This window comes from Felis catus, chromosome D2 (assembly GCF_018350175.1).
Source record: "Felis catus isolate Fca126 chromosome D2, F.catus_Fca126_mat1.0, whole genome shotgun sequence".
Classification (NCBI taxonomy): Eukaryota; Metazoa; Chordata; class Mammalia; order Carnivora; family Felidae; genus Felis; species Felis catus.
The window spans coordinates 8,127,060-8,154,616 of NC_058378.1; the positions used below are offsets into that span (position 1 = coordinate 8,127,060).

Consider the following 27,557-nt stretch of genomic DNA (forward strand, 5'->3'; position numbering starts at 1 on the left):
AAAGCCTTAAACATGCGGTATACTAAGAATGGGATCTTATGTCAGACAATTAGAAGACATTTTTATCGATTCAGGTTTACTCAACACGACTGGAAAACCGAGTGGGAAATGTTCTGAAAGGAATCAAGTCAAGCATTGCGACGCCGATATCCACGTGTCCCAGTTTATTGCCCAACAGAATATAATCCAACCCAAGCCTTTCTCTAGTTTGCGTGAAATTAGCACAAAATACAAGTATGAAGAAAGTGTAATAGTTTAACCATGCGTGGGTCATTCTTCTGTTTCAGGCAAGACCAAAATGCTGTTGCTATTAACAGTGGCCAGTTTGATATCTGCGCTTGGAACCACACATGGTTTCTTGGGAAAATTACATCCGACAAACCCTGAAGTGACTATGAATATTGTAAGTCACTGGGGGGCGGGGGGTAGGGAACCTATAGAACGAGGAGCTACCACCGTGACTTAGAATCACGGTGAGGTGAAGCCTTGACATGACCGATCAAGAGTAACTAACCATATCTGCTTACCAGATGCGTTTAAAAAGTCAACTAAAACTTAAAGCTGTGTTTTTCCTCCCCAGAGTCAGATGATCTCCTTCTGGGGATACCCAAATGAAGAGCATGAAGTTGTGACTGAGGATGGTTACGTCCTTGGGATCAACAGAATCCCTTATGGAAGGAAAAATTCAGAGAATAAAGGTATAACCCTGCCTCCCTCCCTTTTTCTCCCTTCCTCTTTCCCTCACACTTTTCTTCCTTTCATTCTTTCCTCCCCTCCTTCCTCCTTTCATTTCCTCCTAAGGACTTAATGGGTCTTGCTTGTTCTGGAAATGTAACAGTGATGAAACTTTACCTCTGGTCTTCAAAGAGATCACCATCAAGTCAATGAGATAGATACATGGACAGATGGTTACAATAATATGTGACACATGCTAGACATGTACAGAGACTATTAAACTAGACGTTCTGGGGGCGCCTGGGTGGCGCAGTAGGTTAAGCGGCCGACTTCAGCTCAGGTCACGATCTCACGGTCCGCGAGTTCGAGCCCCGCGTCAGGTTCTGGGCTGATGGCTCAGAGCCTGGAGCCTGTTTCCGATTCTGTGTCTCCCTCTCTCTCTGCCCCTCCCCCGTTCATGCTCTGTCTCTCTCTGTCCCAAAAATAAAATAAAACGTGGAAAAAAAAAATTAAAAAAAAAAAAAAAAAAACTAGATGTTCTGGCAAAGGTGCCTAACTGGGCTAGCGGAAGTCAAGAAAAACTTGCTCTGGAAACAATAATTAAGCTGAGTCCCGGAGATCAAGAAAAGTTAGCCAGAATGTGCGAGATGATTTGAGGCTCATTTCCTGAACAGATAAAGGTCATCTTTTTGGCTATTGCTGCCAAAAATTTATCTTTTTTCTCATTGCAAGAAAACGGTGAAGCACAAAAAAGAGTAAAATTCAGCAAGATCACCTATCACTTTACCACTCACAATCCACTTAAATTAACAACATGCTGAATTTCCTCAGAATATAAGTTTTTCAATGGCTTTTGAGATAGAATTGGCATCCAATAAACAGCACATATTTAAAGTGCACAATTCGATGTGGCTTGTCACTTGAGTAACTGTCACCGTGATTAAGATAGTATATTCAAATGGTCAACTCAGTCAAGCCAACGTATTGCATTCGTGTCCTACGAAAGCCTAGTTCTGTCTTCGTGTTTATCTGAGAATAAGGGATGAGTTTATAAAGCTTGAATACACTTTTCTCCCTTAGGCCGGAGACCTGTTGTGTTTTTGCAGCACGGTTTGCTCGCGTCAGCCACAAACTGGATTTCCAACCTTCCCAACAACAGCCTGGCCTTCCTTCTGGCCGATGCTGGTTATGATGTGTGGCTGGGGAACAGCAGGGGGAACACCTGGGCCAGGAAAAACCTATACTACTCGCCAGACTCAGTTGAATTCTGGGCTTTCAGGTAAAGAAAAGGGACAATTAAAAATAAATACTGAGTTTAGAAAGCATGGGTGGTCGCGTGCGTGTGTATTCCAACCCAGACCTATTGTTTTTTAAATTTTTAAGTGTTTATTTATTTTTTGAGAGACAGAGGGAGGGAGAGAGAGACAGAGCATGAGTAGGGGAGGGGCAGAGAGGGAGAGGGAGACACAGAGTCCGAAGCAGGCTCCAGGCTCCGAGCTGTCAGCACAGAGTCTGACATGGGTCTTGAACTCACGAACGTCGAGATCATGACCCGAGCCAAAGTTGGACCCTGAGCCGACTGAGCCACCCAGGCGCCCCCAACCCAGTCCTATTTTAACCTGTTATCCTCCAAGTGGGATAAAAGCAAGCCATTCGTATCCTAATCCCTTTTTGGTTTCTTCCATACACCTCCCTGCAAGGGTAGCTCTCCCCCCACACTTTCTATAGATCTCAGCACCATTATTCGCAGATTCCCTGAATACGCTTTTCCAAATGGAATGAGCAAAGCAACCTGAAACAAGAACATTCACTGCCCTCATCAGATTCCCAAAGGAGCATCCGCAGAGATTCGGGAGGATATTAAAACTCCGTGGGAGATTCAAGAACCTGGGAGATTCCAGGCTGAGGCGGGGGAGGGAGAGAGTAAAGATCGGGGACACTGTGGAAAGATTTGCACAGGTTTCTGATCTCCGGCCCTCTAGGGCCTCGTCCCTGGAAATTGCAGATAAAAGGGGAAACAGCAGAGATTTCTGTGATGATGCTGAGGCACAGAAGTGCTCTGAGGGTCCCAGGGCCTGAGAGGAAGCCCATGACTCCTGAGTGATGAGGAAGAGAGACAGGACGGGAGATGACAGATGCTGAAGAGGGCCGGGTCAGGCCAGCTACAAGGGTCACGCTGAGGGCCTGGGAACTCGTCTGAGTGCAATGAGAAGCCACCAGAAAGTCTCCACCAACGGAGTGGCATAATCTCCGTTTGCATTTCCTTTTCTTTTTTAAATGTTTATTTTTGAGAGAGAGAGAGAGAGAGAGAGAGAGCATGAGCAGGGGCTGGGGGCAGAGAGAGAGGGAGACACAGAATCCCAAGCAGGCTCCAGGCTCCCAGCTGTCAGCACAGAGCCCTAAGTGGGGCTCAAACTCATGAACCATGAGATCATGACCTGAGCCGAAGTGGGACGCTTAACCGACTGAGCCACCCAGGCGCCCCTCCCCGTCTGCATTTTCAAAAGCTCACTCTGGCTCATCCGTGGAAAGTAAAATAGAGGAAGATACGATTCACCTGATCAGGCACTGGAACACTGCATACGAAGGATTATTAAATCTGACTTTCATTTTTAGGTGTAGGAATAATCCCCATCTGCAGATGCTACCTTGTTTGGATTAAACTGCAGCTGTAACGCTGTGCCTCAGAGATGATGTCATCTGTTTATGAGAAGCCGCCCCTCCAAAGCACCTAATGCTAATGGTCTATCAGCATTAGCTAATGGTCGATCAGCAGCAATGCTTAGAGAACCTGGTTTTCTGTTTCTCTAAGAGAGGCTTAGCTATAAATATGCTCGACTCTTAGAAATTATAGCAAGGAAATGCATGTCATTTTATTTTTATTCTTTTTCTTGCAGCTTTGATGAAATGGCTAAATACGACCTTCCAGCCACAATTGACTTCATTTTAAAGAAAACTGGACAGGATCAGCTCCGCTACGTTGGCCATTCCCAGGGCACCACGATTGGTAGGTAAAAGGGTTCTTATAGACCTCCTTCCAGTGGTGGGGCAGGCATATTGGCCATTTGCTGATCGTTTTCCATTCATTCTATGATGTAATGGCCGCAACGACCCAGTGACATGGGGACAATTATTATTCCTATCGTATATATGGGGAAGCAAAACAGGAGGGTAAATCATTTGTGCACACGTAACACAGGTGCAGCACAGAGGGTGACTCAGATACTAGCTCGGGCCATCTGACGGCCAAGCCCACGCTCCGAGACATGGCTTCGCACGGCCTCCGGATTGACCTTACTCCATCCATTCAACCGCATTTATGGAGCACCAGCCATGTGTCCTAAGAATACAGCAATAAACGAAGTACATTAAAATTTCCATCTTTGTACTGCATATACTCTAGTGGGGAGGCAGAGAAGGTAACAAGGATCAAAAAAGTAAAATAGGAGTGCCTGAGTGGCTCAGTAGGTTCAGCGTCAGACTCTTGACTTCCGCTCAGGTCATGATCTCCTGGTTTGTGAGTCTGAGCCCCCACGACGGGCTCCGTGATGACAGCATGGAGCCTGCTTGGGATGATTCTCTCTCTCTCCCTCTCTCTCTTTGCCCCTCCCCTGCTCATGCTCTCTCTGAAAATAAATAAACTTACAAAAAATTCTTTTTAAGAGAGTAGGTAGGTAATAGTAATGTTACGGGAAACAAATAAATCGGGAAAGCCTCTCGGGGAGCATTAGAGGGGATTCAGCGAGTTTGGAGAAAACCACCAGCACTCTCAGAGTAAAGGCACGAAGGAGGTCAGGGTCTGAGCCGTGTGTATACCTGAAAGACTGATGTTCGGGAGGAAAGGAGGACAAGAGCCTTTAAGGCTCTGAGGCTGCAGCGTGTTCAAGGAACGGCTACGAGGCAATGCATGGTGTAGCTGAACGAGATAGAGAGACAGCGAGAGACGAGATGGAGGGGTGGGATGTGGTTTGAGGAGGGCAGACTGTTCAGGGCTTTTTAATGTTTATTTATTTTTGAAGTGGGGAAGGGGCAGAGAGAGGGAGACACAGGATCCGAAGCAGGCTCCAGGCTCCGAGCTTTCGGCACAGAGCCTGACGCGGGGCTCGAACTCAGGCACTGTGAGATCATGACCTGAGCAGAAGTTGGACTCCTAACCGACGGAGCCACCCAGGCGCCCCAGGGCTTTCTGACGGTTGCACGGATTTCAGCTTTTACTCTGAGTGAACAGGGAAACCACAGAGTTTTGAAGAGAGGAGTTCTAGCATCTGACCTCAGGATCCTCAACAGGATGGGAAGGTACAGAGTCCTGTGAACAGGATCCCTCCAGCTGCTGATGGAGAACTGGGTTAGGGAACCCAGCTAGAGGACCCTTAGAGTAACCCACCCGCCTGAGACTTGACAGTGACCTGGCTGAGGGTAGGGAGCTGTGGTGCACGGTTAGTTTCCAGATATTTTCTGGAGGGGCAACGTACAGGACTTGCCTCCACAGTGGATATGGGGTGTGAGAGAAAGAGAGGAGTCAAGAATGACACCGGGATTTGTGACCTGAGCACCTGGAGTCATGGAGACACCCAAACCCCGATGGCAAAGGCTGTGAGAAGGGCTGATATGGCACCAGGGAACAGGGGCTGCATTCTCTAGCTGCTGACTCTTAGATACCTGTCGGAGATTTCAGTGCAGGGCCAAGCAGTCGAGTAATGATACAAACCTGGGGTTCAGGGGAGAGGACTGGACTGAAAACACAAAATGTACATGAGACAGGAGGCAAAGGAGTGAGGTCAGACAGGAAAGAGAAGGTGTCCCCCGACTAAGGCCTGGGCCGCTCTTAACCTGGAAGATGAGAGGGAACCAGACAATGATCCTGGGAAGTGATGGTGACAATAGCCCGGAGGGAAGCCAGGAGTGCCTGGTGTTCTGGAAGTCAAGAGGAGAATGTGTTTTAAGGAGAAGGTGGTCAACCGTGGAAGAGGCTGTTGAGGAGTCAGGTGAAATGAAGTCTGAGAAGGGACCACTGCACTTGGCAGAAGGAGAGGTGACCTTCCTAAGAGCAACCTCAGAGGAGTGGCTGGGATGTGAGCATCTAGTGAGTTCAAGAGCGCATGAGAGACAGCCAGACAGGGAAGGGAAAGGGTGGAAGCGAAAGGGGGCGGAATAACAGTGTGTTTTTACGCTAGTCCCCACTCTCGGCTGATGGCCTGAGCCCGTGCCATGATTCGAAGCGATTGGAACGTCCGTGTCTAGACACAGACGCGAAGAAGTCGATGAAGTTGGTGGTGGGCGCTCGTGGGAATCCTCTTTTGACCGCTTGCTCCCCTACAGCACGGATCTCCCCTAGAGAATTTGAGACGGAGAAGGAGGTCTGAAGAAGAGCTTCCGGGTGTCCTTTGTCATTGTGGCATACAGCATGTGTCCAAGGAGATGAGGATTCGTATTCAAGACGTGTACATAAACACTGCTTGAGCGAAGGCCAGAAAGGCGGGCGTAGCAGGGGAAGAAGCTGGGACGTGATGCAGTCCCCAAAAAGTCCTCAGCGCACTCTGTCTGGGATGACTTTTCAGAGTCTTTGAGCGAGACGAGGTGGCTGGGCCTTTTTACCCACCTGTTGGCCAGCCATTCAATGCAGGCTGCCCTGGGAAGAGATTCTGTTGAATTCTTTGAGAACCCTGGATTGTCTTGAGCAAAAGCAAAATGAGAGAGGAGCCGCTGGGGTTGAATAAATGCCTCAGAGGTGTAAGGAATCCAGGCAGGGCAGCACAGCATCAGTCCCACATGGCCCATAATCGACTCACACTCCTCTGTCAAAGAGTGGCAGGTGCTCTAGATTACCAAAACTTCACCCCTTTAGTCTCCAAAACCACACAAAAATCCCATCATTTGGAGGGAAATCTGCCTTCGACTCATGACACACCTCTGCCTTTTTTTTTTAGTGTTTTATTTCTTTTTTGGGGGGGGGGGAATGAGTGGGGAGGGGCAGAGAGAGAGGAGGACAGAGGATGCAAAGCAGGTGCTGCACGGACAGCAAAAAGCCCAATGAGGGGCTCGAACTCACGAACCGCGAGATCATGGCCTGAGCTGAAGTCAGGTGCTCAACCAGCTGAGCCACCCAGGCGCCCCTACACTGCTGCTTTTTTAAATAGCACACACCGAACAGAGTTTAACCTTTTCTCGATGATCTTGGGTCATAAAATTTTTGCCTTGAGATACACTGCAACAGTGTCCTTAGGATTTGTTGAGATAGGACTGACACTAAATAACTCCCAATGACCGCTCTTTGGAGTCAACTGAATTAAACGGGATCATTCTTCTTTCTTACGAATGGATATCTTATCACTGCTGTCACCCCACTCCTATTCTTCTGGAAGGTGTTTCTAATCTTCTGTGTACTGGGAAGTTAGATAAGCACCCTTGTTAGAATTGCGCGTAAAATAGGATTGTTCATCTTGAGCCAGCAAGTGTATTCTGAGACGTCACCTGTCTTGACAGTGTGGGGACCTACTGATACCCACGCGGGTTCTTCACGTGTGATTCTTGCTTTCTCTGGGTGATATGCTGGTTGTAATCTGCAGAGTTAGGGAATCAAGTAAAGAATCCTGTAATAAATGTAGTCTTCTTGAAAGACCATTCTTCCTCAAGTAAAATTAGGCTGTATATTACATAGGTGACGTAAGTGTCTACATTTGAAACTTTTTTTTTTTTTCAGGCTATTCTTGTGTCTAAAAAAACCCGATTATTAACTGTGGGGAGAGATTATCCCACGTAGTTTGACTATATAGAATTTAGCTCAATAACTATTTGGTCACATCCTAGTCTACCAATATGCTACTGTTCATAAAATCAGTTCATTACAGACAGGAGCTGAGTATATTTACCGTGTGTAGATGTTTGAATTATCTTGGCCACTCACTTGTCCAGCATTTACGATATGCCTCGTGTCCTGGTAAATACCTTCTATAATTCACCTCACTTGCTTCCTAAAAAACCTAATGAAGCACTCATTATTATCCCCATATTTCAGATGAGAAAACTGGGGCTCTTAGTTTTAGGTGACTCCTCCAAGGTCACAAAGCCAGTAAACCACAGAACTGGGATTCAAATCCTGTTTGGTCAGATTTCAAACCTGTGCTTTTAATCTTCCCACTTACATACCCTACTCATCTGCAATGCTAATGATCTCCCTGAGATGACATGAATTTGAACTCATCAAAATCCATACGTTGTATACATCGCTCTTGTCACCATTTGATTAACCTAAAGTTAGCCTATTTTCGAAAGTCAGATAAAAGAATTTATTATGACTTGAAAAGTTCTAGCCTCATGTTCCCAGACAGTCTATGAGAAGAAAACGAATCTATGAAAATCTGATCGCTCTGAGCAAGCAGAGATGGTCAGTGTCTCAGGTTGTCACTCTTAGTAAATGGCACTTGGAGTAAATCCAAAATAATGTCACGCTTGGAACACACGCGCGCACACGCGCGTGGGCCTTCTTCACCGATTCCTTGTTCTATTTCAGGTTTTATTGCCTTCTCTACCAATCCCAAGCTGGCTAAGAAAATAAAAACTTTTTATGCGCTGGCTCCTGTGGCCACTGTCAAGTACACCAAGACCCTGTTAAACAAGCTCATGCTTCTTCCGTCATTCCTCTTCAAGGTATGTGATTCTCTTTAATTGAATCTAAGATAACAAATCGCCCCTGGGTTTCAGAGTGATGCAGACAGAACAAAATCACCTGGGGTGGTTTCCAATCACGTTTTCACCCAGGAGTGGGGAGGGACGCATGCGCGTTTTATTCCTTGTGCGCGCGCGTGTATTATTTCTCGGCTAGCGCCGACCGCAGTTGAGTCCCCGTTGAGCCGCTGAGATCCCCATGTGTTTCTGTATGTTCCGTTACTTTCCAAGGGTTAGCAACTCCGGGAGTGTGGGTGCTCCCTCACAGATGTTCGGTTTCCTTCAACCTGTGTGAAAGCCGCGATTCCACACCAGGGCGGGGAAGGGGAAATAAGAACAAAACCACACAGTCAAAAGAAGAAGCGTAAACTACCCATCGGGGAGAAAACCAGGAAGAGGAAGGGTAGAAAACAAAGGGAAGGGGAGAGAAAAGGAAGAAGAGCAGAAGAAGGCAACGCTTGGCGAGGCCAGGACCTTGAGGCCCTTCATCAAATGCCCTTGGCTTTCCAACGCTTTTCCTAAGAGTTTCCTCCTTTAGTGGGGTTCCAGAGGACTGGAGCATGGGTCACAATAAACCGGAAGTGCCTTGTATAGGCGCCTACAGGGGAGGGAATTCGTAATCTTTGTTCTTCCTACACTTAATCCCCTCCGTCTCCCCCTGCAGAAACCAACGCTCACATACGCAGACACAACATCCTTTAGAACAGTTTTACATCAGTCTGTAAAAAGTCATGATGCTATTTCCTCCTGCGGTTTGGTACTATTCATTTCTTTTCACTCCGAACGAACATGTGTGTGTGTGTGTGTGTCGCAAGCCTAAGAGACTTTACCTCCAAACTACATTTGTAAAGCTTCTATTCAGAATGTGAAAAATCGTAATGACCTTGAGTATAATTACTGGCTGCGTTGATGCAGACATTTATTACCTCCTTGTGCTCTGAGGCTCTGATAGGCGATGTGGACAGATGGTTTTAAAATAATAATAAAAAGCACTAGACCTTAAGTCAGGGGCTTGAGGCTTGGGTCAGGATTCTAGCTATAATCCAGTTCTACTTAGCACAAGCCCCTGACTCTTTATTAGCCTCCTGTTTCCTCATGCAGCCTTCTTCTTTCCTCAAGAAGACTTGAAGCAAATCTTTCAATGGTCTTTCAACCCATGCAGTCCTGGCTTCGTTGTCTTTCCAAAGGCTTTGCTGAAAATATGGCTGAGTCACCATTTCCGCTCCTGATCTTTTCATGTTTTATTGCTGAAATCACGTATCTCGGCACTTAATTATGACATTCTGCCACATTGTTTTATGATCTTATTTCATAACGCTTAGTAGCCCAACTAGACACAATTCTTTGTGTCTTATACTTCTCAGCAGCCAGTACATTTCTCGGTGGAACCATAAATACTCAGTATGGAGCATCGGACCTATCCCCTCCACAACTCTGTTGTGGGAATAAAGTGAGAAAAAGTTTTCAAGATTCCTAAGACAACATAAGATGAAAATCCCATCAGCCTAGTCACACCTATACCAGGAAACAAGACAAATTAATGCGTCTTTTCTGCAGCTTAATTTTTGGAAACTTCTAACGATGCTTTTGTTTTTCAGATGATATTCGGGAACAAAATATTCTACCCACACCACTTTTTTGATCAATTTCTTGCCACTGAAGTGTGCTCCCGCGAGATAGTGGAGCTCCTCTGTAGCAACACCTTATTTATCATTTGTGGATTTGACACTAGTAACTTGAATATGGTTTGTATGCATTGACATTTCTTTTTTTTTTTTTTTTTTGCATTGACATTTCTATTCTGAAGATTTTGAGCAACACTTTGATGACTTGTCCTACCATCACTTAGAAATGATCGTTCAGGGGCGCCTGGGGGGCTCAGTCGGTTATGCGTCCAACTTTGGCTCAGGTCATGATCTCGTGGTCCGTGGGTTCCAGCCTCGTGTCGGGCTCTGTGCTGACAGCTCAGAACCTGAAGCCTGCTTTGGATTCTGTGTCTCCTTCTCTCTCTCTCTGCCCCTCCCCTGCTTGCGCTCTGTCTCTCTCGCTCTCTTAAAAATAAACATTACACAAAAAAAATTTTTTTTAAAGAAATGATCGTTGAAACAGCCAGGAATAGCTTCAGAACTGTGTCCTGGCCATGTAGCTCAGCCCAAGGCAAGTCACACCGTTGCTCCCAGTTTTGTTCCCTTCAGCTCCCTGCTGTCACCCAAGGGCCCCCTAAAGTAAACAGCAGGTAGAAAAAATAGTAGATGGTGAGCACTACTCACTTTTGACCACCGAGAGAGAGAGCATGAGTGGGGAAAGGGCAGAGAGAGAGGGAGAGAGAGAATCCAATGCGGGCTCGAACTCATGAACCGTGAGATCATGACCTGACTGAAATCAGCAGTCCAACGCTTAACTGACTGAGCCAACCATGTGCCCCGGATTGGGGTTTTAAGACTGCAAAATGCAGAATCAAAAGTAGTTAAGAGTATGGAGTCAAGCTAAGAGGCTAAATTCAAATCCTGTTTTTGGAGCTTACACTCATCTTCTTGGTTTGCTTTTCCACAAAATGTACCATTGTGGAGATTAAATGAACTAATATGTGGAAGACATACAGAGCATAGTTCAAAGCACATCACTCATAGCAATAGCACGTTTTGCTAGTGATACTATTATATATCGACAATTCTCCTCACTCAAAGTTGTCAGTTTAGTTACATACCCTTGAGCACCTGAAAAAAAACCAAAAACACCAAGTGCACTGATAAGACGATATAATTCTACCTACAGGTACCTACTCACTAAACAACGTTTATTGGAGGCACTACTAAGGGTTGTAGCTACTGGGAACACAACGGTGAAAAGACAGATATGTTCCCTCTGTCATGGAAATCAAGGACATTCAGGTCTTTTTCTCAATGTTAGTCAGAATCTGTAGATATTTTAAAATATATACGAACAAAGGGAACTTTCCTTAGTTCCTATTTTTTATGGTAAATACAAGTCTCATCCTTCTCCCTTGGAAGGGAGTCACTCTCTTTGGCTCTGGGAATGTCTGCCATTTTGTATGTGGAGCTCAACAGAGTAGTCTACCTTTACCACACCAAGAAAAGGCAGACCAAATTACTGGGTTCCATCCATAAAAGCCTTATGAGAAAAATAATAATAAAATAGATACATGAGGAGGCAATTAGAGAGTTCATCCTCTGCATGAAAATCATGTGAAGAGATACTTCATTCCCCTATGAAGATGGTCAATTTGTTTGATCCTATCCATGGTCTTCGATACAGTGGAATTAAGACCCACTATGAACTAATCTATGCAAGATGAGATGGGGATTTCAGTTTGTTGTCTGGGGTCTGACCAAGGACACTGATAAGACAGCAGGATGGCACAGAGATTATAAATGTACCATATATGTATACTGACTATCACATATATGGCGTATACATACATATGTCTAGATATATATACATATATAGGTCTGTAGAGCAAGAGGCTTGTGTATGGACGTTACATTTACTGCACTCCGGCACCGGGTAGGGAAGAATGAAGAGCTGAGACGTTAGAGAGCTAGATTAAAGTCCCTGGCTCCACCCTGATACAAACCATGTGACATTGGCCATTTCTCGAAACTTCTTGGGAAGTCTTCTCATGGAATAGCCACTGACCAAACAAACTGGCTCCTGCAATTGCCCCTTGCAAACTCTAAACTGGCATACAACCGTGTTGCTCCTATCTTTCGGGTAAACCCTGCCCTTAAACACCTGACCTGGATCAGAGCAATTTCAGTCTTAGGCTACTTTTAAGAAACCAAATATACATCGGTGTCTGTGTGTCTGTGTTTGCTTTCTAGAGTCGCTTGGATGTGTATCTGTCACATAATCCAGCAGGAACGTCGGTTCAAAACGTCCTCCACTGGTCCCAGGTATCATTTCTCAAATACTATTAAAACTTCTGTTGTGTGCCTGAACCCCTGGCACTTTACCCAAAGCACATTCATTTTTTTTTTTTAGTGTTTATTTTTATTTTTGAGACAGAGAGACAGAGCATGGGCAAAGGAGGGGCAGAGAGAAGGGGAGACATAGAATCCAAAGCAGGCTCCGGGCTCTGATCTGTCAGCACAGAGCCTGATGGGTCTCAAACCCACGAGCCACGAGATCATGACCTGAGCCGAAGTCGGACGCTTAACCAACTGAGCCACCCAGACACCCCCCTAAAGCACACTCTTAAGATAGTTTGTCAAATGCTCCTGGCAGGAAATTTTTCTGCCATGTAGCTAGTTGCTGATAATAGCTATCAATCCATGTGAATGGAAATCCTCTGAAAACAATCACTTTTGGGAGCAAAGAAATGAATGATTTTTAGGACGTGGCATGCAAGAAAAAAATATTTCAAGCAAAGCTACATTTAAATTTGCATAGATATCTTGTCCTAGATGATGAACAGTCTTGGTTTTTTGGAAGGAGAAGAATGTTTTTCAATAACTGTTTACATTGGAAGTAAACTTCCTAGAAAGCTTTGATTTTCACACAGTGAGGAGAGTTTTTATTTCTTTGTATTCTTAATTTCTCTCCATTAGGCTGTCAAGTCTGGGAAATTCCAAGCTTTTGACTGGGGAAGTCCGGTTCAGAACATGATTCACTTTCATCAGGTAAGCTTCTTGAAGTTAAAATTATTCACATTTTGAAAGACAAAGATATAAAAGGTTTGAGATGACATTACAATAATCATGCATACACTTTCCAAAGGAGTGTTAGTGCCCAGACTCATCCTTAAGGAAATTAGAAAGTGGATGATAATTTCCTTAGAATCCTGTCATCAGACCAGACATCGCGCCGTGAACTCCTGCTCCAGTGGCTGCACTCAGGGTACCGCACCACCACGTGCAAGGAACGTTCTAGAACGCATCGCCCCTCACCCTCTTGCACAGACTTGCCCTGGATCCTACACCCCAGCGCACAGTTCCCTCCTTCCGGAAATGCAATTCTCTGATACGACAAGCCAATCATTGGAACGGCTTGCGAGATAAAGCTGAAATCTCTGGTCTTCTTACACAACACCCTTTCCTTTGTCGAAAGCCAGAGAAGTGATTCCACCACATTCCAGATGGAAGATGTTAGGGTGGCGTGTTGGCAGGTCAAGGCTGAGATACCTGTCAGCAGGCAGGGGCTTTGTCTAAAGGCAGGAGCACATCTGGTCTCTCCACCCAGATGTGGAATGAGACAATGTCTTCCAGCCCTCAGCGCAGGGTGCACCCTCAGACCATCACTGGCCAGATTTGAACAGGAGAGCCACCCTGCAGTTTTGGTAATCCTCTCCCCTTCCTTCTGACCCCACCCCAAATTTTCCACCCAAGTATTGGTGGGGAGCCTCCCCATTTCCATCTGCTTCCCATGACTCAATGTTTAGAAGGGATTTCTATCTCTTCACCACAGTATCGTATGTGTAGAGAAGATGCCTCCTGCTTTTGTGCCATTTTCGATGTCTTTAAAGAGGGTTTTCTCACAACACCATCAGATCAAGCATTGTTGAGATGCCTTTTCCCCGACCATCACCTCCACAAGGCCCCACAACACAGACTTGCTTTGCATCTACCTTTCTACTGGGCTGTACCTACCAGCAGTCCCAGGCACCCAACAGGGAGGACCTGGAACACCAAGTCCCAAGTGCACCCTCCCCCCCAGCCAAGCCCGAAATAGCACAGGATGGTCTTCCTCTTCCACTGAGGCAGTGACACTAATTTAAGAGCCAGAAGCCAGCATCTAATAAACCCTTTGAACAGTGGAACATGAATAAAGGAAAGTAGGTTTATTATTATGGATATTCTCTATACTACTCTTTTCCTCACTATAATAAAGTGTTAAAATACTGTGAACAATTCTATATGATTCGTTATTTTGCTATGACAAGTTGGCTATTCTGTAAGGTGAGAATATAGAAAAATTTAGTATATTGGATAGTATTCGTGAGAACATGATCGGAAAAAGCCAACAAAATTCTCTGTTGATAGTGGTGAAATTGGTAATGGTTTGCTTATTTCCTTGTCCTGCTTTATTAACCTTTTTAAAATGTGTGTGTAAATGGTGATTTTCTAGAAATGCAAGTGGGGCTGATGATAGCTTTTATCATAATTTGATCCAATATTTAGTAAAAATCAGGTAAGTATTCAACAAATACAACCCCTTCACTGAACTGACTGACCTACCCACTGACCCTACTGATACATCAATACGAAGCCAAAATAAATGACTCAAGACATTTCAAGATCATATTTTAGAGGGTCTGGGTAGAAACAGTCAATTACAGTTAGAATCCAGTCAAATCCACTTCCTTTCACTTGGGTAGAAATCTAAATTTTTAATTGTAAGAATTGTTATCTACAGCCTTGCTATTCAAGGCCATGGTCCAGGACCAACAGTGTCAGCATCACCTAGGAATGCAGAATCCTGGCCCTTCCTTCAGATCAGCATCTTCATATTAACAACATCCACAGGTGATTTACAAGCCTGTTAGAGTTTAAGAAGCACTGACCTAAAACATATTGCATCTACTTTGCGCTGTGGATAAGGGTGACTTTCTCTGAGCAATGACTGTTAAGAATCTTCTTAAAAAACTAGGTCATGCCATTTGCAAAACATGGATGAAACCTGAGGGCTTGATACTAAGTCAACTAAGTCAGACAGAGGAGGATACGTAGTGTATAATCTCACTTCCATGTGGGATCTGAAAACAAAAACCGCAGCTGAGTTCATAGATACCGAGAACAGTTGGTAGTTGGCAGAGGTGAGGGGTACAGGGTTGGTAAAATGGCTGACGGTGGTCAAAAGGTACAAACTCCCAGTTCATACAACAAGTAAGTCCTGAGGGTGTCACGTACAGCATGGTGACTGTAATGAACAATACCGTATGGCGTGTTTGAAAGTTGCCAAGAAAGTAGATCTTGAAAGTTCTCATCACAAGAAAATAAATGGCGACTGTGCATGGTGGTGGACATTAACTACACTTATTGTGGCAATCATTTCATGATATGTGCATATTTTAAATCATTATGTTGTACACCTGAAATTAATATAATGTTCTAAGTCAATTATACTTCAATAAAATATCTAGGTCGGCTAATGTTACATATATATATATATGTGTGTATATATATGTATATATACGTATATGTATATGTATACACATATATATGTATGTGTGTGTGTATACACATATATACACACACATACGTATATTATATATTAAATAATATATAAATATATTATTATATATTAAATATGTAAATATATATTAATCTAGCCAAGGAATAAATATTTAAAGTGCAGCTACCTACAAAACTGAGATTCTCTCTGTCTTGCATTTTAGCCCACACCCCCCTACTACAACCTGACGGACATGCACGTCCCGATTGCGGTGTGGAATGGTGGCAATGACTTGTTGGCAGACCCTGAAGATGTGGACCTTCTGCTTTCCAAACTCCCCAATCTCATTTACCACAGGAAGATTCCTCCTTACAATCACTTGGACTTTATCTGGGCCATGGATGCCCCTCAAGTAATTTACAACGAAATCGTTTCTATGATGGGAGAAGATAATAAGTAGTTCTAGATTTAAAGAATTATCCGTTTATTTTTCCAAAATTAATTTCTTCTCTCACACATGGTTCTCTATAATGCTTTGGGATACGGTGATTCTTCCCGTAATTTTGACTTTAGAAATATATTCGCATCAATAATCTTTCCGTGTATTGTTTTGGATTTAAAATAATTTTAAGGGGCACCTGGGTGGCTCAGTCGGTTAATCGTCAGACTCTTGATTTCAGCTTGAGGTCACGATCTCACCGTTCATTAGTTCAAGCCCTGCATCAGGCTCTACGCTGACGGTGCAGAGCCTGCTTGGGATGTTCTCTCTCTCCCTCTCTCTCTGCCTCTCCCCTCCTCTCTCTCTCTCTCTCTCTCTCAAAATAAATAAAGGAAAAAATAAACAAATAAAATAATTAAAAAAATTTTTTGTGCTTAACATGGGGTGCAGAAACTCTTGAAAGAACAGATTCCTGGAGAGGCGAAACGTCTCTTCCGGCCTTCCCATTCCATGCATCTGCTAGACCCAACCTAGAACATGAGACACGAGTGGTGAGTGTTGCCAACAGACGGTCCTGGGATGGAACACTGATGCCCCCCATGCGTGCGTGAGATCGAGTACCCGTGTGCATCGCCTTCTATGGCCTACGACCGCTGCAGCCCACTCTCTCCCTCTCTGCTGCATATCACGTGCTGTTTTGCGTATTTACCTCCATGAAATGGCGAAGCAAGCTACAAGCTCAATCAAAGGCGGCTCATTCTCACTTCCTAGAGGGAAGAGACCAACGGGTAGCCCTGGTTCTGGAAGTTGGGGACGAAATGTGTTGTCTATCCCTTCTGCTCTTCTATCCCACATCCCTGGACCTTGACCACAAAACGTGCAACAACTAACCACAAGATTTTTCACGTCACTGCTGCCATCCTGGCAAACACGGGATCCAGAAGCACGCCCACTACTCTGTAAGTCAGAATGTGCTCTGTAAGTCTGTCACCAGCTGGTGCGCCACCCACCCACCCCACCAACAAAATGTCTCCTCCAAACGTCCAGGATCTCCAGTAAGCACGGTCTCACCTGGGAAATTCTACCAACCCGGTGATATTGTGACCTCGTATTTTATACAATGAAGCTTTTTGGGTCACGCTATAGTAGGGCTTAATGGGCAGAAAATACATATGAGATCAAGACTATCTGGTACCCACGTCGTGCATAGAACATAGTGGGTATTCACAAAACGCTGTTAATGTTTCGTTATACTGCGAGGTCCCTCAACCTTTGCTAGAAAGGCCGAAGCTTTCTTGTTCATTTTATCCCCTGTATTTTTAAAGTGGAAACAAGAAATTGGTCAAAGAAGATCACGTAAAAGCCTTGATTTCAATATTTCAGTGAACTTTGTTGGCGGCCTTCAATAAACTGACATGAGCGTCTCAGTGCCTAGTGACTAATGTTCATGGTGGCGTCGCTGGTTAAGGAGTCAGATGCTTCATCAACTCTGCCTTCTCAAGAGAAGAACGATCATTAAAGCGAACTCTGTTTCTTTTAGTCCGCATTTAGCAAACGCGGACAACTTTGGTTTTAGTTGTTGAACCCAAGTAGGTATATAGTTTATAGAAATAAATATATTTCTACTAATATCTCTCATTCCTAAATCTGAACGGTCAACATCCCAGCTGACCTTCAAGGATTTATTTCACTAGTTACTACCTAGTTCCCACAGTAGTTGGAAGCAAATTTGAGACATTATATATTTCACCAATGAGTATTTCAGGATGTATTTCTGGAAGATAAGGTCTCTTTTTATTTCTTAATTTTTTAAATGTTTATTTATTTTTGAGAGACAGAGAGAGCACGGGGGAGGGGCAGAAAGAGGGAGACAAAATTCGAAGCAGGCTCTGTGCTGATAGCAGAGAGCGGGATACGGAGTTCGAACTCCCCAACTGTGAGATCATGACCTGAGCCGAAGTCGGATGCTTAACGCACTGAGCCACCCAGGCGCCCCTGACAAGGCCTCTTTTTAAACATAACAATACTATTGCCACATCCAAAAATTCCTTAATATCGTTAAACATCCAGCCTCTGTTCAAATTTCCAATTGTCTCAAAAATGTCAAATTTTTTTGTAGTTTGCTTGAATCAGGATCCAAATAAGCTCCTCGCCTTTTTATTGGTTGATCTGTCTCTTATCTCATTAGGTCTACAGGTCATCTGTCCCGTTTCTTTTTATTTATTTACATTTTTTGGTTGTTGTTGTTAGAGAAACTGTCTTTTGCTTGTAGTTTCATACCAATGAGATTTGTGCTGATCATATTTAGTAGTATTATTTAACACGTTCCTCTCCCCTTCTCATGTCCCGTAAGTCAGGAATTCTTAACCCCAACACGACTGACATTCTATTTGCCAGATAATTTTGCCCAGATAAGCCTGGGCTTTATAGGTTTTTGCAGCATCCCTGGTCTTTACCCACCAGATGTCAGTAAAACACACGCCCGAAGTGGTGACAGTCACAAAGTCTCCAGATGTTGTCAAATACCCCCTTAAGGGAAAAACTGTCCCCCCTCTCTGCCAAGAACCATTCTTGTGGGGGCGCATGGGTGGCTCAGTCGTTTAAGCATCCGACTCCTGTTTCCGGCTCAGGTCATGATCTCCCGCTTCCTGGGTTCGAGCCCCCATCGGGCTCTGTGCTGGCGGGATGGAGCCTACTTGGGATTCTGTCTCCCTCTCTCTCTGCCCTTCCCTTGCTCTCTCTCCCTTTCTCTCTCTCAAAAATAAATAAACATTTAAAAATTCTTTTAAAAAAGAACCATTCTTGTAAATTATAACCTTGGTCACATTAAGATCTGTTTTAGAAAAACTACTTCAGAGACCGAGGATCATAATGCAAAACTGCTCATCTTTTAGGAGGTCAGGAACCATTTCTCTTCAGTTCCCAGATTCAACTGTTCACTTAGGGGCTAGGGAGTGGTGATGGTCTAAGTGAATCAATTTTTTTTTTCATTTATAAGCTTGGATACTTCCATAGGAGAGAATTTTCTTCCTGTATTACTTGGCTACCACAAAATATAGGCTTCTTTCCCTTTTTCAATTTCCAAAAGTAATTTTCCTTCTTTTAGTATCATAATAAATTCATGGTCCTTTGCATATTCAATGTGTTTCAATTCAATGCAATTTTTATCCTTAGTGATATTAAAATCATTCCCTTTTATTGCTTGTGAGAGCCTCTATGAATGGTTCCATCATCCTCTTGACCTCACCCCTCATCTTGTGTATTTGCCTCCCCTGCTCTGGAATCAATTATTTCCCTAAGAAGTCCTGGCTCCTTTGAAGACGTCATATTCTAGGGGCACCTGAGTGGCTCCATGGGTTGAGCGTCCAACTTTTGATTTCAGCTCAGGTCATGAGCCCAGGGTTCTGGAATTGAGCCCCACATTGGGCTCCGCGCTGAGTGTGGGGCCTGCATAGGATTTTCTCTCTCTCCTTCTCCCTGGCTCATGCTCACTCTCTGTCTAAAATAAAAAAAGATATATTTTTTTTTAATTTAAAAAATCATATTCTAGGGGCACCTGGGTGGCTCAGTCGGTTAAGCGATCGACTTCAGCTCAGGTCATGATCTCACGGTCCGTGAGTTCGAGCCCCGCGTCGGGCTCTGTGCTGACAGCTCAGAGCCTGGAGCCTGTTTCAGATTCTGTGTCTCCCTCTCTCTCTACCCCTCCCCCAATCATGCTCTCTCTCTCTCTCTCTCTGTGTCAAAAATAATAAACATAAAAAAAATTTTTTAAAAATCATATTCTAGTAGTGAGGGTGATCGTTGCTATTGGGTTGGTCATTGTCTTTGGGCCTTTAAGACAAAATACATCAGGCGTTCATATTCATTTTTCTGTCAATTTTTTAAAACTATCAGCTCTTCATCTCCTTCTCCACCATGATATCTGTGAACACACAGTGCTCGAACGGTTGCAGTAGTATCTCAAATGGCCTTCCTTTCTCTAGTCTCCATGCTTAATATTCCAAACTGATCCCTAACATCCTCTTCAACTTCCTAAATTCAAATTCCTCAATTTACCATCCCAACTCCTCCTAAATCTAAAGTTCCTTATCTATTCTAGCTCTTCGGCAACTACTTTATCCAGTAGCCTCCCTTCCAGTCCAATCATCTCTTCCTCATGTCGCAAATACACCTCTTAACTTGCACCTTCACATTGTTGTTCACAGCCCCCTCCAGAATTCTTTCTAATTTATTTTGGGGTTGCCAGTAGGTTTCCATGTTCTGTGCATAACTCGCATTGAAGACCAATACCTATGAACAGAGAAGTGTGTTGTAATTTAAAACTCACCAGAAATAACATGACTCAAAATTTTGAACATCATAGTGCTTCGAAATTAAAAGAGATCTGAAGCAACTACCGGCTTTAATCCCAGCATTTTCCCAGGGAGGATATTAAAGTTCACAGAGGTTGAGTCCCAGGACTGGAATCCACATATCCTAGTGCAAGTAATCTTCTCTGTTTGCCTTACAAAGCTGACATAACTAGCTCTGTCATGTTGCCCAGATTAAATGTGTCTAGAGTTATCTGAGGGAAGAAATGCTGAGGATTTTGTGACGCATTATTCAGGGTCATCCTGCACGTCTGAGTGCCTAGGCTCCAGACACATTTCTGGTGAGAAAATCGCCGGGTGAATGTAAGAACGTGCAAGAAGGAAGAACTAGCTGGATAGATGATAGATTGAAAAAGAAGAAGTGGAGGCAAGAAAAAAAGTCAAGAGAGCAAGATATTGCAGGGATGGCACGGGATCTGCACCTCCCGATGTGCACCTCCTCTGTTTCAGTTGGGCATTGTCCCAGCCCAACTCGGAGGTTATAAAAGCCACATACACTCTAAGCTAACAGGAGAAAGCGTTCAAGGCATACACATCAGAGGCCACTCTAGAATTTTCTTCTGAAAGCAGCACTCAAAAAAACAAAGTGAGATGTGGACAAGATGACCTACTTAAATAACCCACCCTAAGAAGTTGGTTTTCAGACAGGTTGCTGGTGATAGCAGTGAGTGCAAAAAACATCATCGAGGACATTCAATTAAAGCTAAATAAACTGTAAAACATTTCAAGGCCTCGTAAGAAGGCGATGTCATAACAAGGTCTACAGTGAGTAAGGATACATGGGAACCTAAAACTGAATGGATTGTAGTCAATTTGCAGGTAGAGAAGAATATATACGTTGTCAAGAAAGCAGCAGGACAAAACTGTTGTAAACATGAACGAGGAAGTCAACGCGACCTGGGACCAGGTCAACGCGACCTGGGTTCGAGTGCAGATCGTTGATTCATTTTGCGGAGAAAGGAGTTATCTTTCTGAGACTCAGTTTTCGCCAGTGGAAAAAATGAAAGCATTGACTTCACAGAGCTGCTGTGAGGTTTTCCATATTCACTCATTGAACAAATAAATATCCATTGCGTGGTTTCGCTATGCCAGACATGTAATATAAGTAGTAGCACCCAATCAATATCACCCATTATTATTTTTATGCCTCCACGACACTCTCTGTTAAGGTCATCTTTCTTTGCTCTTATATTCCAGATAATCTTCTCACAGTAACTTAGCTTCAGGATAGAATAACTACTAAGTGAGAAGTTGTGAGAGCAGCCAATGTAAGTGTCTGCTCTACTCCACAGCAGGTCATTTCTCTGCACGTAAAGCAATTGATATTCTGGCTCTTCGGGTCTTTTCTGTGATTTTGGTTAGCATAAATCAGTTCCTCAAAGCCTCATTATCTTTAAGTAAACTAATGAAGTCACGGTAATAAAGGCAGGAAGCCCAAGTTTATACACGGTTATGGAGACCAGTTCGACACAATCTTAGGAACCAGCTGGCCCCCGTCTGATTATTTCATTTTAATAATTATACAGTTTACATTCCTTACTGAACGATACCTCTCTGAATTTTAACCATCTGGTATAATTATTTCCAGATGGATTTCCAAGACTGAAAAGCATTGGGAAAATGTTTTCCTCTTCCTGTGTTCATTTGGTTGGCTTGCTCATTCTTCCCAGCTTCTCGCCTATTGTATATCCCTATATTGTTCAATTTGTGTCACTGTAGCAAGGTCAGTCGCTATGAAGTGCCGAGGTACAATATGCCTGTGGAGAATCAAGTGACTCGGTTTGTGAATCCTTATCTCCTTATCATAAATGTATTAGCTCAACTTATGAAACACGGAAGAATATATACTCATTGTATGTGTGTCTAAAAATATATCTCTAAGCATAAATATATATATTTACAAATACCTGAGCTCTTGTATTTACAAATGCGTGTTGTATATTTTATATGTGTATAAATATACTTGTGTACATAACAATATTTCTATAATATACATATACTTATAAAATTATATATGTATTCATACACACATACACTACTTAGAATGTGTGTGCACAGACACAGGCACACAGTCAGAAAAAGAATCACTTGGGTGCACCTGAGCGCCTCAGTCAGTTGAGTGGCCGACTTCAGCTCAGGTCATGATCTCACGGCTCATGAGTTCGAGCCCCACATTGGTCTCTCCTCTGTCAGCATGGAGCCTGTTCTGGATCCTCTGTCCCCCTCTCTCTGCCCCTCCCCTGCTTGAGCTGTCTCAAAAGTAAATAAACATTTTTTAAAAAGCTATAAAAAAAGAAAAAGAATTACTTTCCCTTGAATAAATATTCTGCCAAAAAATTTTAATTATCTAAGCATTAATATATCCTTTGTAGTGACCTAAAGATTCTGTTTTGCATCTTCATTTTGAAGCATCTCATCGCAAAATGTGGCTGAACTTATCAAAAACAAGCCAAAATGGATCTACTAGATTCAATTTTTTAAAAGGTTTCTGGTTCAGGGCACCTGGGTGGCTCAGTCAGTTAAGTATCCGACTCTTGGTTTCAGCTCAGGTCATGACCTTGTAGTGAGTTTGAGTCCCGAGTCAGGCTCTGTGCTCACAGCACAGAGTCTGCTTGGGATTCTCTCTCTCTCTTTCTCCTTCTCTCTCTCTGCCACTCGCCCCATCTCAAAATAAATAAACTTAAAAAAAAAGTTTTAAAAATTCAACAAAATCTACTTCTTGTTCTATTAAACCTGTTCTGCTTGTAGAAAATACTTATATTCATTTAATAAGCTTAAATTACATACAATATGTTGATATTCATTTAATAAATATTGACATTCAATAAATAATTACAGAGCTTGGAACGCCTGGGTGGCTCAGTCAGTTAAGCATTGGACTCTTGATTTCAACTCAGGTCATGATCTATTGGTTCCCGAGATCGAGCCCTGAGTCGGGCTTTGCACTGACAGCGTGGAGCCTCCTTAGGATTCTCTCTCTCTCTCACTCTGCCGCTCCTCTCAAAATAAATATATAAAACATTAAAAAATGTTTAAAAAATTATTACAAAACTTGACATGACACTATTCTGAGTGCAGGAACAAAGGACAAACCTCTTGTCCTCATAGAACTTACATTTTAGTGGTAAAGGTTGATAATAAGATATAAACAGACATAGATTATGGTATCGGGTAATAATAATCACTGATAATAAAGATAGAGCAGGTAGGGGAGTGGGAAGGACACAAGGCACTATGTGAAATGGAGTGATCAGGACAAGTCCCCTTGGGAAGTGACATCTGAGCAGAGAATGGACCAGAGTGGGAGAGATGCCATTTATTTGAGTGACTGGCCCAGTAGCTCTACACCGTCTTGCAAGTCATCAAGGGATCCTGCCACAATGTTATCAATGCTGGCAAAGGACAGGAAACTCCCAGGTCAGAGACAAAGGAGTCTCTTACAGCACAGCGGACCTCATGACCTCCATCTGGCCCTTGTTGCCTGAGTCCCATAGGGATGATGTGAAAGCTGACCCAGAGGGACATTGCACAAGTGGCTCTATACCACAGTGAAGAACCCTAAACTTAGAGAACCCCCACTCGGATTAAGGGGGCGTCTAGCAAACCTATCCAATCTCTGTCCCAGGGAGGGACACTGTCTTCATTATACTGGTCGGGAACAAACCAGCCCTCTCTCCTAAAAAGAGAGATACTACCTCTGTTTTCTAAGGCAGAGGGTTTGGGTCGCTATGCAAACAACTTTGAAAAAAAACCTGAAAGGAAAATTGACCTGAGATGTGCAGAAATACCCTGGAGAATAGTATCCTAATGTCAACTTTTAGCATACATCAGAGTCACCTGGAAGGCTTGTTCAAACACATATTTCTAGGGCTAACTCCCAGTGTTCCAAATTTTACTTTTTAATGTTTGAGAGAGACAGAGAGAGAGAGAGAGAGAGAGAGAGAGAGAGCAGGGGAGGGGCAGAGAGAGGAAGACAGAGGGTCCCAAGCAGGCTCCATACTGACAGCAGAGAGCCCGATGCAGGGTTTGAACTCAGAAACCATGAGATCATGACCTGAGCCAAAGTCGGAGGCTTAACATACCCAGGCACCCACGCGCCCAACAATGTTCCTGATTTAATTGGTCTGCAGTGAGTCTAAATTTGCGTTTCTAACAAGTTCCCACACGATGCGATACTACTGGTCAGGAATCTATACTTTGAGAATCACTGTTTTAAGTCTATTGAACAGACCACGTTTGGCTGTGTTGTTACTAATTCGCCTTCATTTCCCTATGCTTTATGTTCAGAAAATCACAATTCTAATTGTTTATGTCTATGGTGATCTTTTATTGCGTTAAATCTGGTAAGTAACGGATCTCTTCTTTTTAATGTTTATTTTTCAGGGAGGGAGAGAACAGGAGCAGGGGAAGGCCAGAAAGAGAGGGAGACCCAGAATCTGAAGTGGACTCTGTGCTGACAGCAGAGAGCCCGATGCGGGGCTTGAACCCACGAACCGTGAGATCGTGACCTGAGCCAAAGTCAGACGCTTACCAACTGAGCCACCCAGGTGCCCCGGTAACTTATCTCCTGTTAGAAACAATTCTCTTCGCTTATAATGTGGTTCAGCTTATTGACTTTTATACTTCCATTCCAGACATGAAACAAAGGAGACAGCTGAAATAGAGAAAATAATAGAAAAAAAAAGAGAGAGAAAAATAGAGAAAATTATAGAAAAAAATAGAGAAAAAAAATCCTGCTTATGGCATTATCTTAATACTCTTAATGGTAACTTGTGCCTAATGTTGATATTAAGGACATACCAGTTTATAGCCCCAGGATGTACTGACTGAGGTGCAAATATCGGCATTGTTTAAAAAGCATTGGGGGCGCCTGGGTGGCTCAGTCTGCTGAGCTGAGCGTCTGACTCTTGATTTCAGCTCAGTTCATGATCTCGAGGTTCATGAGTTCAAGCCCCATGTTGGGGTCTGTGCTGACAGCTCAGAGCCTGAAGCCCGCTTTGGATTCTGTGTCTCCTGCTCTCTGCCCCTCCCCCACTCACACTCTGTCCCTCTTTCTCTCTCAAAAATAAATAAACATAAAAAGAAAAGAAAAGAAAAAAAGAAATAAAAAGGAAAAGCATTGATAATTTTCCATCTACCATAACATACTGTTCAGCTCTAAAAGATTTTGGAAGTCAAAATTGAGTTTTAAATGTCCTAATAGTAATAGATATTTCAGATTGCACACAGATCCATAAATCTATACCATTAATACATAGCTATGCTTTCTGGCTATCTCAGAATTGTCGTGAACCTGGCAGTGTTTTATTTTTACAGCTCTAAAATTGAACTGTTCCATGAAATTAATTCCATAAGCGCACAGACATGCAGCTTATTCTTATGAGAAACCACTTACTGTTATTTGAAACGTTTTTGTATTCACAATCTATTTGAACAAAGAAATTTTGCGGGAACTATACTGTTATCCAAATTTGCCACTAAAATATAAATTTAGAGGTTTGCTTCCGCTCTCCCTCTTATCCAAGGCATTTACTCTCTTTAATCAATAGGTGGCGCTTGTGCCTGTTATACTTAGCGTGGTAAGGCCCCAAATTAAAAATTGTGAAAATTTATCTTTAAAAAAATTAGGAATTAGGTCGTAAAGTAATTCACAAAGAGAAGGTAATATGTCAGTTGTACAATGCAAGCATGCAGAGAGTAATTGTGTGCGCAGGGGCGTCTGGGTGGCACCGTCCATTCAACATCCGACTCTTGATTTGGCTCAGGTCATGATCTCACCATTTGTTAGTTGGAGCCCTGCCTGGAGCCCCGCCTCCAACCTCAGGTGGGGCTTTGTGCTGACAGCATTCTCTCTCTCTCCTCTCTCTGCCCCTCCCTCGTGCACGTTCCCTCTCTCTCTCTCTCTCTCTCTCTCGTAAATAAATAAATTTAATTTTTTAAATATTTATTTTATTTATTTTGAGGAAAAAGAGAGCATGAGCAGGGGAGGGGCAGCCAGAGAGGGAGAGAGAGAGAGAGGAGAAAGAGAGAGAGAGGGAGAGACACAGAGAGAGAGAAAATCCCAAGCAGGCTCCATGCCATCAAATGAAGAGCCAGACGCGGGGCTCGAACTCACAAACCGTGAGATCATGACCTGAGCCAAAATCAAGTGTCAGACGCTTAACCAACTGAACCACCCAGGTTCCTCGAACAAATCAATACATTAAAAAAAAATAATCGTATGTGCAAAAATCTTGTGGCAAATAGTGGAAGCAGGATTTGAATTCCGATCTGCCTGACCAAGTCTGTCACAATTGCATACCAACATATCAAGTCCTAATCCAAATAAATCTTTCCCATGATGCTATGCTACAAAGTACATTCTTGCCTTTGTTAACACTCTTCCCACTTTGTTTTATACAGCAGGTGTGTGTAACAGATATTATCACCTCTTCTTTGTTGGTAAACTCTATTATCTCTGGGAAACTGAATTGCTTCTCATTATTTCTTCCCTGCCGCATGGCTCAGGCAGACACATTAAGACCTCTTGTTTCGGGGCGCCTGGGTGGCGCAGTCGGTTAAGCGTCCGACTTCAGCCAGGTCACGATCTCGCGGTCCGGGAGTTTGAGCCCCGCGTCAGGCTCTGGGCTGATGGCTCAGAGCCTGGAGCCTGTTTCCGATTCTGTGTCTCCCTCTCTCTGCCCCTCCCCCATTCATGCTCTGTCTCTCTCTGTCCCAAAAATAAATAAACGTTGAAAAAAAAAATTTTTTTTAAATAAAAAAAAAAAAAGACCTCTTGTTTCATCGCTGAAACTTATCATTATGCCCCTTTCTGGTACCTTTACTAACTGTTTATTGACAAATAATTAATTTTTTCCACGTAGCTAACCTGTCCACTTCTTTAATGTGCCAAGCTCTCTTAAAAATCACATGTAAATGGCAAACGCACTTGGGACCGGCTTACCTCCCAGAAGTGTTTCTAAACTTGATACAAAACTTAAAATTTCCTGAGTTCCATCTACTTTGTCATCTTATTATGTATTTCTTTTCAAACTGTTATTTCTGAAGTTTTCCAGCACAAAAATTGAGAAAGTAGTAGATCCCCCAAATATCTCTCAGCCAAAAAAAATATCTATATTTCAGCCTAAATTATACAGCCAACTTTATTTCATCTCTACCCCAACACAGCCAGCAACAGAATGTTTTCAAGCAAACTTCCAGACATCATATCATTTCATCTGGAAATGTTTTATGATACAGCTTTATAACATTAAAAAATTTAAAACCATAGCTACAGT

General features: G+C 43.3%; 1 protein-coding gene across 3 annotated transcripts; it reads left to right on the top strand.

The window, feature by feature from the left end:
* The first annotated feature begins 280 nt into the window (after nt 1–280).
* LIPF (lipase F, gastric type) lies at nt 281–16,106 on the top strand. Of its 3 annotated transcripts, none has more exons than XM_003993865.4 (9): nt 281–403; nt 581–698; nt 1,756–1,954; nt 3,573–3,682; nt 8,186–8,322; nt 9,939–10,085; nt 12,183–12,254; nt 12,909–12,980; nt 15,695–16,106. In XM_003993865.4, exons 1-9 carry the CDS (start codon nt 299–301, stop codon nt 15,929–15,931), a joined length of 1,197 nt encoding a protein of 398 aa, XP_003993914.3. In that variant the 5' UTR covers nt 281–298; the 3' UTR covers nt 15,932–16,106. The 3 variants fall into 3 exon arrangements, with proteins under 3 accessions (XP_003993914.3, XP_019669705.2, XP_044896947.1); XM_019814146.2 differs by having other exon boundaries at nt 581–695; nt 1,852–1,954; XM_045041012.1 differs by lacking the exon at nt 9,939–10,085 and having other exon boundaries at nt 395–403.
* Nucleotides 16,107–27,557: the final 11,451 nt, after the last annotated feature.

Coding starts and splice junctions, on each gene's coding strand:
- LIPF (XM_003993865.4), top strand. CDS start 299: ATGCTGTTGCTATTAACAGTGGCCAGTTTGATATCTGCGCTTGGAACC. Junction 3,683..8,185: donor TTCCCAGGGCACCACGATTG/GTAGGTAAAAGG, acceptor GTTCTATTTCAG/GTTTTATTGCCTTCTCTACC. Junction 12,981..15,694: donor ACATGATTCACTTTCATCAG/GTAAGCTTCTTG, acceptor CTTGCATTTTAG/CCCACACCCCCCTACTACAA.